Below are 16,136 nucleotides of genomic sequence, written 5' to 3' on the forward strand. Positions count from 1 at the left end.
TCATTTAGCGACTCGCACATTGCGCTCAATTGCGAGTCGCAATTTGCGAGCCTCTAAATGCCATGTACAACAGTGTCTGAGACGCTGTTACAAATTCCTAATGGGGTCGCAAATTGCATGCCTTCCCTGAATCATCCAATCAATGTCCTGCAAAGTAAACATCAAGATGATGCTAAGTAAATTAAAAGGGTCTGGGACACCGGGTTCAAATGGAGTGACTTCTGCTCTTCTTTAATTGGATGAACCCTTGTGGGGTCCCATTTCAATGTTTTTCCATGCTAACTGCTTTCACACAAACTTGGTCATGGACAGTTGGAGGGGGTCCATTTTGGTTCCAATTTATAACAAGCATTTGCAATGCAATAGGTCTCGCATTTATACGAGTTTGAGCTAATGGCATTGTAAATGACAATGCCTTTTATTTATGTTTTAAAAACCCACACATAAATAAAAGGCATTGCCATTTACAGTGCCAATAGCTCAAACTCTTAACAACTGCGAGACCTATTGCATTGCAAATGCTTGTTATGGTGAGTTCATGCTTACTATGCGAGCAAAATAGTGAGTAAAGCATTCTGCACTTGCATTTTTACATGTAAATGTTTGTGTAAGCAAAATGTAAAACGAAAGCTAGCAAAGGCATTGAATTAACTTTAGATGTTGTTTTAGAAAAAAAGAAAGGATAAAAAAAAAAAACAGTGTGCCACTAAGTCTGGAGTGGCCTAACAGCTTTAAATTGTTTAGGAATCTGCTGTGAAAGGAAACAGCAATCCTACAATAAACTGAAAGTTAGCCTCCTAATTAAGATAGTTATCAGTGTTGCCGTGGCACCCTTTCAGCTGAATGTGTTTGAAAAGCGTTCACACCTTGGTTTCGGAAGAAGACCGAATGATGCGCCAAGAATTCTGGAGTGGTGTGAAACGTTTGAATAGTTTGTAGATGTGTTTGATGTGTAGTCTGCAGTGGTACAATACAGAGAAACGTCGCCTCCTGGTTAAGATTGTTATCACTGGTAGGAGCTGTATATGCGGCTTTCATCAACTTGTACATATTGATGGAAACAACAAGGTGGGAAGTTTCAAACTGAGACCAGAATGTTGTTTTAAAGTTCCCATTCCGTTCCCGCTCTAACAGTTGCACTTTCAAAACGTTAAAATAGGACGGAAGTATTTAGTTATGCAGCACAATATCGTTGGTGCAACAACATCAACTGTTGCATGGCTAAACACCTATAAGGTACAAGTTTTAGCCATTCAACAGCTGATGGTGTTGCGCAAAAGATATTGTGCTGCAAAACTAAATACTTATAAGGTCCAAAAAGGCGAGACGTATTGGCTATAACAATGCTTGTTACAATTCCCATCAGACCCCTCCCTCCCCACACACACACACACACACACTTGGACTACTGATGTGCGCAGACTCGGGTGGCTTCGGCACCCTCCACAAAGGACGGTTGTTGAGCCCGCGCTGGGCGGGCACCAGCAGCACCCTCGTGCACACATCTAGAGGAGCGGCGCTCAGTGGTGCACGCCGGGTCACCATCACCCTTTAGATACACTCGTACCAGGGGCGCAACTAGAGCCAAATTTCGAGGGGGCTAAGAAAAAATTTCGGGTGGGGGGCTGACTCTTCCAGCAGTAGTTAAGAGTGGAGATGCAGGGGCTCTGAGAAGGGGTGAAAAACAGCAAAGCCTCATTCACAAGCAAATGGTCTTTTAAAGACCTGTGAAGTACTCGGGTGCCCAGGAAGCCGTCTCAGCCTGGGTTGCCACACACGACGTGAGGGGAGTGGGGCTGAAGCCCTTTAATCCCAATGTGCGTTGCGCGCCTGGCTCGAAGTCATCTGCACTGTCCCTTACTGTTCGTACCCACCCACACCCCTATTTAGACATGTTAACTGGCAATATGTTTCTTATGTGCATACTCGTCTACACCCCTCCGGAGGAAGAGCCTCGAAAGCCCCTCGTGGTTTCGAAATGAATCGTTTAAAATACTGTAAGCACTGCTTCGGATGGTTTTCATTTTTTCCGAGTTTTTTTGCTGTTGAAGTTTTATATCGCACGAACGCGACCCGAAGGTATAACAGCGCTTTACATGGGCACCAGTTGCATTACAGACCCATTCATTTTGAGGCGCGGTGATATTAAATGATTTGTTTAGTTATGATTTGGGTTTCGTTAAGTTTCTTGGGGAAGAGGATGTGGTCCGTCGGCTAAACTGCCGACTTTGGTGCTGGAAACTCAGCCTGGGTTGCCACACACGACGTGAGGGGAGTGGGGCTGAAGCCCTTTGATCCCAATGTGCGTAGCGCGCCTGGCTCGAAGTCATCTGCACTGTCCCTTACTGTTCGTACCCACCCACACCCCTATTTAGACATGTTAACGGGCAATATGTTTCTTATGTGCATACTCGTCTACACCCCTCCGGAGGAAGAGCCTCGAAAGCCCCTCGTGGTTTCGAAATGAATCGTTTAAAATACTGGAAGCACTGCTTCGGATGGTTTTCATTTTTTCCGAGTTTTTTTGTTGTTGAAGTTTTATATAGCCCGAACGCGACCCTAAGGTATAACAGCGCTTTACATGGGCACCAGTTGCATTACAGACCCATTCATTTTGAGGCGCGGTGATATTAAATGATTTGCTTAGTTGTGATTTGCGTTTCGCGGCGCGAAATTGAAAGCAAATTTGGCGTGTCTGCTCGCGGCGCGAAAGTGAAAGCAAATTTGGTGCGCGCGTTTGGCGGGGGCGGGGGAGCGCATTCCAGGCGGGGAAGCGGACCCTTTGAAGTGCTCCCAAAAAGCGGAGTGCATGGCGGCACCAAGCGCGTGATTGTGCGCGTGCTAGCAATGCAATCTGCTTTTTGGGAGCACTTTGAAATGCCCTTTTACAATAGTCTCGCTTTGCGATCGCTTACGCGATAGCAAGGCGAGACCTAAAAAGGGGTGCTGGGAATCACCGAGTAACTATGGAATGATTGCACTTTTAGACATAGAGGGAAAATCTTCAGCTTGACTGCTGGATGAGGAACTAGAAGTGTGGACCTATGAGAAATTACTGATCCCATAGTTCCAATCTGGGGTGCAAAGAAAAGGCAGCATGCTCACCTTGTCCTGCTTAATTGAGGATTCTGTCTGCCCAAAAGCTTTGCCATTCTATGCAGCTTTTATTTATTGATTTCATTACTGCATTTGACAACATCCCAAGAGATTGTGGGTAAAGTTACACAGCTGGAGGATTGCCTTTTGAAAGCAACCGAGTCCTTGTACAGTGAGAACAGGATGAAAATAAAACTGACATCAAACTGGTCCACCTCAGAGAAAATCCCCACAGATAAAGTCCGTAAACAAAGATGTATCCTTGCTGCCCTGTTATTTAACCTCTTTATGGCAGATTTGGAAAGCAACTTGATTAACCACTGATCCTGCCCACAGCAGTTGGTCAACCGGAAGGTCCAAATACTGCAATATGCAGATTACATTGTTGTCCCTGCTCACATTCAAGTAGGCTTACAGAGTTTTCTCAATACCCTGGCTCGATACTGCAATGCCAATGCAATTAAGAACAATTTAAATAAAATCAAACTGATATTTGGCAGGAAACTAAATAAAAAAGGGTTTTGGTACGTGGAGGGCACCTGGAGAGAGTGGATGTTTTTAAATATCTGGGGAAGCACTTGGATTAAAGAGGGGTGAATGGGCAAATGAAAATGATTGAACGGCATCAGCCATGTATTTATCATGCACAATGGGGCATCTAAAATGGAGCTTGGCCTGTCCAATTTGCAAGCTTTTTAAACAGTTGTGGCCTGCAAAAGGATGTATACCTAACAGTTGTGGCATGCAAAGTGATGTCTACCCTCTCTTTACAAAGGCCAACTATTTGAACTTTTACGCAAACAGCAATGCACACAATATAGAAGACGGTTTCCTCTCCAAGATTTAACCAGCCAAGCTCAAACTAGGCTGGAATTTAATATCTGCCAACAAAATCTGGTGTTGCGTGCCAAATGGATATCATAATGTTTAAAATTAAAAACAGCAAAGACGAGTGTATTAAAAGAGCTGCTTCGGAGGAAAACACAAGAGCCGAACTCGGAATGGGGCGCTTTCCTGAGGTAGTCCATTTATGTGCTGGATGTGGAAAAGGCTATCAACAAAGGCTATTGCAAAACTATTAATGAAGAACACAAAAGCCCTACCAACGGTGCAAGATCTAAATGATTTTGGGAAATAGATGCATGGTAGTTGGGCCACTAAACTGTTGCCTGCCGATCCCCTTCAGGGCAAACATTTGCCTCATGAGGTGGCGATGGGGATTGATACCTCTAAAATGCTATTGGTATGGTCACCAAAATAGAGATCTGAAAAAACAATGCAGACTATGTAGTAAATCCAGAGGAATCACTGCTGCACATGATCTGCATCTGCGAGAGACTGCTATCATTGAGGAAGTTTTGGCTACAACTAATGTTTCGCGCTATGACCATTCGATCTTGTCGGAGCGAAATTATCCATTGCCTAAGAGGCGCATGATGTCAGCTTACAAGTCGCTTTGGACGCTACATGAAAGAGGAGTCAGATCTCCAGCAACAGGCTGGGATTTCTGACATTTAACACTGAGGAAGAAAACTGAACAATATGCCACCCGAAATCCTAATATGCTCTATAATTTATGGGCGCATTACATTTTTGTCCATGAACTTAAAGTGAATGTTATGCTTTTATCTGCTATGCCCCAAAGGAGGAAGAGATGGGGGTAGGGTTTTTGGAGAATTGTGTGTAATTGTACAACAGATACAGCTAGGGGTTCTCTACGGGGAACCATGTTAATCTCTTATTGAAGGATGTCAAGGGCTTAGAGGGCCTGTGTGCAATAAAGGAAACGATGCAACTTCCACCAAAGAATAAGTAAGAGTATGGTATGCTTCAAGCATGCCTGCATGCAATTTTAAAATACTGGGATCTGAGCAATTACCACAGTAGGGCAAGGATCTTGTTTTTTAAGTATTGTGGGTTGTTTGTAATGTAATGTTTAAGTGAAGGATAATTAGCGCAAGTGAAATGTGACGTAAATATCTGACTTCCAGTTGTTGGCTCACAAATGAAATGTGTAAATAAGGACTTTTTTGAATTTGTAAGGAGGTTTTCCTCTTTTTAAAGGTCACTGGATAGAAGGGGACCTATATCTATGCTGTAAATATTTTAATTAATCAAACAGTTCAGAAAATCTTCTCTTATCTTTTAGTAGAGATTTTACATTGTTTTGAGAAATGTATTTTGTACATATTTGCAATTTTAATATTGTATACCTTATGGTTGCCTTGTGGGAAGGCTTATAAACCAAACACAGTAGGTCTGAGTTGGTTATTGTGGCATGCCAATGACAACGGTTATAGGCCTAATTCTTTATAATGAAAAGTTATGATAAAGGTAGTAGGCCTGGCATATCGATAGTGAAAGGCATACGTTAAAGTCAATTAAGGGTAATGTTGATGGTACATTGTTATGAAACAATACATCATCCATACATATAAATGTGTATCCACATGGATGCATACAGGCTTTTTGAGTTAGCTCTGTTCTGCCATTGGTCTTTCTGAGTATCATTTCCACTCTGCTTGAATCCATGACCATGAACTGCACTATGTAATGACATATTCCACATCAGCCATTGGCTCTCTTGCCCCGCGAATAACAGCATTTTCTGATTACATGTGTACATCAATCTGAAAATGGGTGTTCTTCAGTACCAGGGCTGGATGGACAGTAATTCAATTTTGAATTTACTCCTTTTATAGTTCCGCTTTCATTTATTTGCTTCTCCGCTTTTTATTTTAATATTCTCAATGGGATACTACAGTTCTCCAAGCAGTGCAAACATGGCACTTGCTTGCTGCTCATCTCATCTGCAGTATGCTGAATCCCACATGGCCACGTGCTGTAAAACAGAAGACCATTGCGGCATGTTGTTGTCCAGAGTATATACTCACTTTACCATTCCAAGACGGGTAACACATTGGTTCTATGTGTGGTGGGCATGCACCCATAGAACCATACCATTGCAAGACGGACGGACACCTTTTGCTATGTTTAGTCTAAGTATTGCAAGCATATGACAGCTGTTTTTAGAGAGCAGAATGAGTTATTTTCTCTTCTTATATTCTTTTAAATTATCTTGCATATGTTCCTGAGTTTGTTTGTGTTTCATGGCAGTTGTGTCACAGGGTGAATGCACGAATAAGTTAGTGGATAATTTAGGCTCGACCACAATACAGAAAAAGCACTTATCACAGCCACAGACAACATCTGTATAAACCTTGACAGAGGAGTATGGCAGTTCTCATTCTCCTAGACCACTCTGCAGCTTTTGACGAGGTCCCACACCCCATCCTCATCAGGCATCTGCATGAAGGCAGCATCCAAGGACCCTCTCTCTGCTGGATCTGCTCCTTATTAGCAGATGGAACACATGTTGTGAACTTGACATCTTACTCTTCTGAAACCTGCAAACTCATCTGCGGAGTTCCTCAAGGTTCATCCCTCAGTGCCACATTCTTCAACATCTACATGTTCCCTCTGGCAAATGTCATTGCCGCACACAACATCAACATTATCTCCTTTGCTGACAACACGCAACTTATACTCTCCCTCTAGAACAAGATCTCCAACACAAGAAACAAGCTCCTGCCTGCTTGACTGAAGTTGCTAGCTGGATGAAAGCCAACTATCTCAAGCTCAACACTGTCAAGACAGAAGAAGTGATTATCAAGAAATGACACCTCGCCATGGGACTCCAACTGGTGGACATCTGAACTCGGACTCACACCCTCCACCCATTCCAGGGACCTCTGAATCATCATAGACAACAAACTGGACATGGCAGCACAGGTCAATGTCATTACTGCATATTGCTTCTAAAACCTGAAAATGCTGAGGAGGTTATTCAAATGGCACCCAAGCAACACCAGAAAAACAGTAATTCATACCCTAGTTACCAGCAACTTTGACTCCAGGAATGCTCTGTATACCAGGATCACCAAACAGCTCACCAGAAAGTTAGAAACTACCCAGATCTTGGCCGACAGTCTCATCATCAACCACACAGAATTCACATCACAACACACCTCAAGGAGCCCCACTGGCACCTGATAGACAATTGTGCAATAACATCACATAATATAACATAACGTAGCAACATAACATAACAGTGAGCAACGATGAGTGACAGAGTGCACATATGAGGACTTATTGAGTGCACAAACCCATGAATGACACAAAAGACACTTTCATTCATAAACCAATGCTTGTTACTGAAGGAACTGGACTATAGGTCTCCAAGGGACCAAAACTATTAGTTCAAAATTGCTCTCACCCTCTTCCCATCGGAGTAATTCTGGACGGAATTTCTATAAAATGCTGGAAGAAATGTCTCAGCAGGGAGGAAAATCAGCTTGTTTCTCCACCTGTCCTTTCCATTACATCATGTAATACCCTCTCGTCCCCACGAAGCAAAATACCACGAAAATGCATGAGTCGCACTTACTGGGGACTCATTCTGCAAACTTTGGTGCAGCATTTCGAATACCGTCAGAAATTAGATGTGTGCAATCAGCACCTTTCCCCGCACATACGAGCTCTAGTATCATATACATAAGCAACCTATATCCAGCTTGAAATGTTACATTTAGTAAATAGCACCCATAAATGTTAGTTCATTGTGGTGTAATCAATAGCAACTCTCAAAAGAAGCATTCAGGCTGCGTTCTTTTATTCAAACACAACTGACGCCAGATGCACACATTTCGTTCATTGTGGTGCTAAACAACCAATTAACATGTAAACGCACACCAAGGCACCGTTTTGTAGAATCAATATCATTGCTATCATACACTCAAAGTGTTTCGTTGTGTAAGCAATTGGCCCACGAGACGCATTTATTTACTGCTCAGATGGGTAATTATGCGTGGAAATGTCAGATACAAGCCAGTAAGTGTGCGTTTGTCAAATCTCAATAAAACGAGCTACATCTGCAGTTGTTGTAAATCTCCGTATCGTGCGACCAGTGTATAGATTCATTGTGTGCAGAACTGGCGCACACAAATAGATAGCACACAATTGTGCCAGATGCCTCCAGTCGCACTGTATACATGCTCTACAGCTGTGTGTAATGACTCCAGCTGCAAGGCTTGCCTCATTAACACAAGTGTGATCTGGTGGCAGTGGTCCATTGTGAATTCTAAAATAATATTGTGTTAACAAGGTATTAAGGGGCTTTCATTTTGATTGGTGGTGTGGGACACAGCCATGTAAAGCTCACATTGTCAAACAGCTGTCCTATTAAAATTGCAATGCATTTTTCTTCCTTTCATTAAAATACCTTTAGTCATGCTCTTAATCTTGCCAAGGGGAGATGGAACCGATACATATGAGCCGTCTGGAAGAAAAGAGATAAGCAGAGCAAATGAGTTTCTAATATCCAAATATAGTCTACCTAGAGATGTCACAGGTTTAATGTTAAAAATACGTTCTCAACACTAAAATGTACCTTAACCTTAAAACTTGCCTTTAATGATAAAATTATATTTTATTACAACATCTAATCATAATGTTGAAAGAGAAGCTGTGACAACCGGTGTTCTCCACATTAAATGCCTTTTAGATTAAGGTAGCAGTTCATTTTACCAATATTTCATCTGTCGTCACCCACTGAGGCAATAAAACCACTGTAAGTAAATGGGATTTAAAAGTCTACCACTGTACAAATGCAGGCCTTGTTGAAGCCAGTGCTGTGAAGCACTGTGGCCTAGCATAATGCTGTTTTAAAAAGACTGAGCTCGTCTAATCTTCAGCTTATTTCTTATGGTCTGCTTTTTGGTAAAGTGGAGTTTTTCCAAACTGAACCACCGTATCATTTTTCTCCCTTCATGGCATTTCCTGACTGCTTATACTGTTGTTGTTTCTGTATTTTAAAGAATAGTATAAACCTATGAGGAGCATTTATTTATTCATTTTTTTATTTGGTCATAACATAAATCAGTACAGCAGTGCAGTACATACAGGATAGAACCGTCAAAGGAAAGAAAAAAGACACAGTAAAACGCCCATAATGGATGTACATATATCCAATTAATGTCCAACATTAATTCATGACAGATGGGAATCCCTTGAGTACCACACAAGTTAAAAATATAAATGGTGTAATCTAGCATAGACTGCGCACACATAAGTAGACAGGAGATTGAGGTGTAGCTAAATTAAGCATTATCGGCAATGACGAAATCCCATCTAAGATTCCTCCAAATCTTGTCAATTTTAGCACCATAGAAAGGCCTCTCGCCTTAGCCAGTGCAAGTTCTAGTTCATATATTTGATAGAGATGGGTACGCCATTCTGCAGCATTGGGGGCATTCTCTAAAATCCATGCTCGGGCAATACAAAGTCAGGCAGATGTTGACATAATTGTGAGCAATTGCTGCAGGCCTCCTATGAAATCATATTTAATGTTAATGTTAATGTTACTGTGATTTATAAAGCGCACGTATACCCGGAGGTGTCTTGGCGCTGATTTAAACCCCATCATTATCTCTTTAGGTCACAGTTGTATGGGAAAGCCCAAACCTAATGCCATATAATTTATCACTCCTTTCCCAAATATTTCCAAGCCTGTGCAGAGCGCACACATGTGCAGGGCATCGGCAGCCAGGAGGTCGCACTTAGGACACCTAGTTCTATCTGTCCTGTCTGTTGATGGTGTTGCTCCCCGTTTTAGAATTATATCCAGAGTATAATATAAAAAACACACCGTACACCAGTGCTGGAGCTTGAGATTCACAGAGTGTACAGAACGATCCACCAACTCTTACGACATCTGAACCTCTGCTACCGACACTTCAGATGCAAGAAGCCTACTCCATTTTGCTGCCAATAATGGGGTATCATCTATTACAGACAGTGCCTGATACATCACACTTATAGTTAGTTTAATGTCGGGCTTATAGAAATGTGAAGACAACTCTGAGCTGCTGATTCCGCGCACCGATCCATGTCCCGTCTGCAAATTGTCCCTCAGTTGGAGATATCTAATTAAGGAGTGATGGGGCAATTTATAGACTTTTTGCAAGTCTGAAAAGGATCTAAAACCATTTAAGTCACATAGTTGGACCATTATTGTAAAGCTACAATCTGTCCATACTCTACAGGTTACATCACCAGAAATAAAAGGGAAGGCAGGGTTATCCCATATGGCGGTATCTTGATGAAGAAACGCAAGAGAATATCTCTTGCAAACTCCCTTCCAAATATAAAACGCTCCCTCTTTTAGTAATTGGGATCATCGGGCGGTAGAAGAAAAGCCTAGCTTCTGCTCCAAGAGCAAGCCAATAGTAGAGTGGTATTGAAATCCGAGCCGGGGGGTGGCGAAGCCGGACCCCCTAGGGGCCCGACCTAAACACCGAAAGAAAGGGGGCGACCAGGATTGGTCGCCCCAGGGCAAGAGTGAACCCCCCTAATCTGGCGGGTAAGCTGACGAGGCGGAGGGGGGATAAAAAGGGGCCACAGGCCCAGATAGGCACATACCCCTCCTCCTCGCAGGATAGAAGAAGGAAAGAAGCGGAATGACATCCAACGTGCAGCTCCAGGAATCACTCGGGCAGTGCTCTGCCTCCACGCCTGCTTTTCCAGACCTGGACTGCACTCGCCACCAGCCGTCAGCTTCCCAAAGCAAACCACCTCCTGCAGCCAAAATAGGACTTGAGAAGACTACCTACTGAAGCCAATTGCCACGGAAGCCGATCCAGTCCTCAAGGACCACTTCCTGGCTTCAAACCGGGCCGGAGCCTCACGTTCTCCTCTGTTCAGCACGGCCACTCAGCCGATCGAAGTGCGGCGGGAAGACTAGGAGGAAAACGAGGTGCGGTGAGTGGCGGATTGTCAGTTGCTTGATTTGACGTGCAGGAGGGATGCAGTCGTGGGAAGCAAGGCAGGGGGAGGGACAACTCACCTCCTGTAAGGGGTTTGATTGAAGTCACCATATGTCAATAGACCGCGCACACGGCTGGTAAAAGCGGCCCATAAGTAGAGCTTAAAACCCAGGATTGTTTTGTAGGGGGATTTCAAGAATCGTCTGGCATACCTAGCATGCCGATATGCCCAGATAAAACTAGTGATAGCACCTTCGAGGTGCATCAAAAAATAATCCAGAACCCTCAACCGGATTGCCCTTAAGAAATACAAAAACTTTGGGAGGATATTCATTTTAATAATATTAACTCACCCAATAATAGGAAGCGGTGGCTTATTCCATGATTTTAATGTAATAATCGTTGTAGATAATAAAGTTTCATAGTTTATTTTAACGATATTGAAGACCAAACTTGATGCCTAAGTAAACTGTTGAGGTGGTAGCCCCCTAAATTGGAGAGTCAGGCTTAAAATTCATAAGGACATGTGCTTTGCCTAAAGTTAGCTTGTAGTCGCCAGAAAACTCCCAGAAAATATATGTCTTGTGGTAAATCTGGGTAACAGCTAATGCCGGATTGGAAGAAAAGATTGCCACATCGTCCGCTTAAGCGGTAAGTTTGAGTTGCCGATCCGCATAGACCCATGGTTAAATATCTGAATTCCAAAAAGAGATTTTTAATAGGGTTCAATTTAAAGGTCAAAAAGTAGGGCCGAAAGTGGGCACCCCTGTCTTGTCCCACGGTAGATGCGAAAAGGCACAGAATAGCTCCCAGCATAAGCAATCCGGGCATGTGGGATCATATAAAGTGCCTGGATCAGTGCAATAAATTTGTCGCCTATACCAAAGGCAGATAGCATGACACATAAGCAGCCCCAGACCACCCAGTCAAATGCCTTCTCAGCATCAAGTAGTATCATACCCATATTCAGATTGCATTTTCCAGCAATATTAAATGCTGTGATTGCTGTATTGGCATGCTCCGTAGTATCTCTACCCGGAACAAATCCATGTTGCCGTGGAGAAACTAGACTGGAGATCAATGGAGCGAGCCGGCAAGCCAAAATTTTGGCAAACCATTTAGCATCTGTCATTAAGTGGGTCGCACACCGCTCGAAACACGTGTCCAGGGATGGCTAACGCTATTCACACTTGCACTCACGACACGAGCATAGGTGTATCCGCCGACGCTGACTACAGGGACCACAGTTCTTTGGGGTAACACGCAGGTAGGTCAGCAGTGTGCGACCATTTTGATGTAACTATTTAGTGGCTCTCTGAGCCGGGGAGTCGACGGACTCAGGTTACGCACCTGCGTTGCTACGAGAGGTACTAGACCTGATAATGATTTTAGCAGCTTACATTGCAACCCTACACTCTTTCCTACTCCCTGCTGACGAGAGGCAACTACCTCGAAACACGTGTCCAGGGATGGCTAACGCTATTCACACTTGCACTCACGACACGAGCATAGGTGTATCCGCCGACGCTGACTACAGGGACCACAGTTCTTTGGGGTAACACGCAGGTAGGTCAGCAGTGTGCGACCATTTTGATGTAACTATTTAGTGGCTCTCTGTGCCGGGGAGTCGACGGACTCAGGTTACGCACCTGCGTTGCTACGAGAGGTACTAGACCTGATAATGATTTTAGCAGCTTACATTGCAACCCTACACTCTTTCCTACTCCCTGCTGACGAGAGGCAACTACCTCGAAACACGTGTCCAGGGATGGCTAACGCTATTCACACTTGCACTCACGACACGAGCATAGGTGTATCCGCCGACGCTGACTACAGGGACCACAGTTCTTTGGGGTAACACGCAGGTAGGTCAGCAGTGTGCGACCATTTTGATGTAACTATTTAGTGGCTCTCTGAGCCGGGGAGTCGACGGACTCAGGTTACGCACCTGCGTTGCTACGAGAGGTACTAGACCTGATAATGATTTTAGCAGCTTACATTGCAACCCTACACTCTTTCCTACTCCCTGCTGACGAGAGGCAACTACCTCGAAACACGTGTCCAGGGATGGCTAACGCTATTCACACTTGCACTCACGACACGAGCATAGGTGTATCCGCCGACGCTGACTACAGGGACCACAGTTCTTTGGGGTAACACGCAGGTAGGTCAGCAGTGTGCGACCATTTTGATGTAACTATTTAGTGGCTCTCTGTGCCGGGGAGTCGACGGACTCAGGTTACGCACCTGCGTTGCTACGAGAGGTACTAGACCTGATAATGATTTTAGCAGCTTACATTGCAACCCTACACTCTTTCCTACTCCCTGCTGACGAGAGGCAACTACCTCGAAACAAGTGTCCAGGGATGGCTAACGCTATTCACACTTGCACTCACGACACGAGCATAGGTGTATCCGCCGACGCTGACTACAGGGACCACAGTTCTTTGGGGTAACACGCAGGTAGGTCAGCAGTGTGCGACCATTTTGATGTAACTATTTAGTGGCTCTCTGAGCCGGGGAGTCGACGGACTCAGGTTACGCACCTGCGTTGCTACGAGAGGTACTAGACCTGATAATGATTTTAGCAGCTTACATTGCAACCCTACACTCTTTCCTACTCCCTGCTGACGAGAGGCAACTACCTCGAAACACGTGTCCAGGGATGGCTAACGCTATTCACACTTGCACTCACGACACGAGCATAGGTGTATCCGCCGACGCTGACTACAGGGACCACAGTTCTTTGGGGTAACACGCAGGTAGGTCAGCAGTGTGCGACCATTTTGATGTAACTATTTAGTGGCTCTCTGAGCCGGGGAGTCGACGGACTCAGGTTACGCACCTGCGTTGCTACGAGAGGTACTAGACCTGATAATGATTTTAGCAGCTTACATTGCAACCCTACACTCTTTCCTACTCCCTGCTGACGAGAGGCAACTACCTCGAAACACGTGTCCAGGGATGGCTAACGCTATTCACACTTGCACTCACGACACGAGCATAGGTGTATCCGCCGACGCTGACTACAGGGACCACAGTTCTTTGGGGTAACACGCAGGTAGGTCAGCAGTGTGCGACCATTTTGATGTAACTATTTAGTGGCTCTCTGAGCCGGGGAGTCGACGGACTCAGGTTACGCACCTGCGTTGCTACGAGAGGTACTAGACCTGATAATGATTTTAGCAGCTTACATTGCAACCCTACACTCTTTCCTACTCCCTGCTGACGAGAGGCAACTACCTCGAAACACGTGTCCAGGGATGGCTAACGCTATTCACACTTGCACTCACGACACGAGCATAGGTGTATCCGCCGACGCTGACTACAGGGACCACAGTTCTTTGGGGTAACACGCAGGTAGGTCAGCAGTGTGCGACCATTTTGATGTAACTATTTAGTGGCTCTCTGTGCCGGGGAGTCGACGGACTCAGGTTACGCACCTGCGTTGCTACGAGAGGTACTAGACCTGATAATGATTTTAGCAGCTTACATTGCAACCCTACACTCTTTCCTACTCCCTGCTGACGAGAGGCAACTACCTCGAAACACGTGTCCAGGGATGGCTAACGCTATTCACACTTGCACTCACGACACGAGCATAGGTGTATCCGCCGACGCTGACTACAGGGACCACAGTTCTTTGGGGTAACACGCAGGTAGGTCAGCAGTGTGCGACCATTTTGATGTAACTATTTAGTGGCTCTCTGAGCCGGGGAGTCGACGGACTCAGGTTACGCACCTGCGTTGCTACGAGAGGTACTAGACCTGATAATGATTTTAGCAGCTTACATTGCAACCCTACACTCTTTCCTACTCCCTGCTGACGAGAGGCAACTACCTCGAAACACGTGTCCAGGGATGGCTAACGCTATTCACACTTGCACTCACGACACGAGCATAGGTGTATCCGCCGACGCTGACTACAGGGACCACAGTTCTTTGGGGTAACACGCAGGTAGGTCAGCAGTGTGCGACCATTTTGATGTAACTATTTAGTGGCTCTCTGTGCCGGGGAGTCGACGGACTCAGGTTACGCACCTGCGTTGCTACGAGAGGTACTAGACCTGATAATGATTTTAGCAGCTTACATTGCAACCCTACACTCTTTCCTACTCCCTGCTGACGAGAGGCAACTACCTCGAAACACGTGTCCAGGGATGGCTAACGCTATTCACACTTGCACTCACGACACGAGCATAGGTGTATCCGCCGACGCTGACTACAGGGACCACAGTTCTTTGGGGTAACACGCAGGTAGGTCAGCAGTGTGCGACCATTTTGATGTAACTATTTAGTGGCTCTCTGAGCCGGGGAGTCGACGGACTCAGGTTACGCACCTGCGTTGCTACGAGAGGTACTAGACCTGATAATGATTTTAGCAGCTTACATTGCAACCCTACACTCTTTCCTACTCCCTGCTGACGAGAGGCAACTACCTCGAAACACGTGTCCAGGGATGGCTAACGCTATTCACACTTGCACTCACGACACGAGCATAGGTGTATCCGCCGACGCTGACTACAGGGACCACAGTTCTTTGGGGTAACACGCAGGTAGGTCAGCAGTGTGCGACCATTTTGATGTAACTATTTAGTGGCTCTCTGAGCCGGGGAGTCGACGGACTCAGGTTACGCACCTGCGTTGCTACGAGAGGTACTAGACCTGATAATGATTTTAGCAGCTTACATTGCAACCCTACACTCTTTCCTACTCCCTGCTGACGAGAGGCAACTACCTCGAAACACGTGTCCAGGGATGGCTAACGCTATTCACACTTGCACTCACGACACGAGCATAGGTGTATCCGCCGACGCTGACTACAGGGACCACAGTTCTTTGGGGTAACACGCAGGTAGGTCAGCAGTGTGCGACCATTTTGATGTAACTATTTAGTGGCTCTCTGAGCCGGGGAGTCGACGGACTCAGGTTACGCACCTGCGTTGCTACGAGAGGTACTAGACCTGATAATGATTTTAGCAGCTTACATTGCAACCCTACACTCTTTCCTACTCCCTGCTGATGAGAGGCAACTACCTCGAAACACGTGTCCAGGGATGGCTAACGCTATTCACACTTGCACTCACGACACGAGCATAGGTGTATCCGCCGACGCTGACTACAGGGACCACAGTTCTTTGGGGTAACACGCAGGTAGGTCAGCAGTGTGCGACCATTTTGATGTAACTATTTAGTGGCTCTCTGAGCCGGGGAGTC

The 16,136-nt window shown here is 45.3% G+C and overlaps 1 protein-coding gene across 1 annotated transcript in view; it reads right to left on the minus strand.

Moving 5' to 3' along the window:
* Positions 1-16,136, minus strand: part of TNNI3K (TNNI3 interacting kinase) — a 2,902,528-nt gene that overhangs the window by 1,819,104 nt on the left and 1,067,288 nt on the right. The window contains exon 13 of the mRNA XM_085600138.1: positions 8,378-8,434. Within this exon, the coding sequence (XP_085456264.1) occupies positions 8,378-8,434 (57 nt within the window). The remainder of the gene's footprint in view (positions 1-8,377; positions 8,435-16,136) is intronic.

The sequence above is a fragment of the Triturus cristatus genome, chromosome 4_2, assembly GCF_964204655.1.
Source record: "Triturus cristatus chromosome 4_2, aTriCri1.1, whole genome shotgun sequence".
NCBI lineage: Eukaryota > Metazoa > Chordata > Amphibia > Caudata > Salamandridae > Triturus > Triturus cristatus.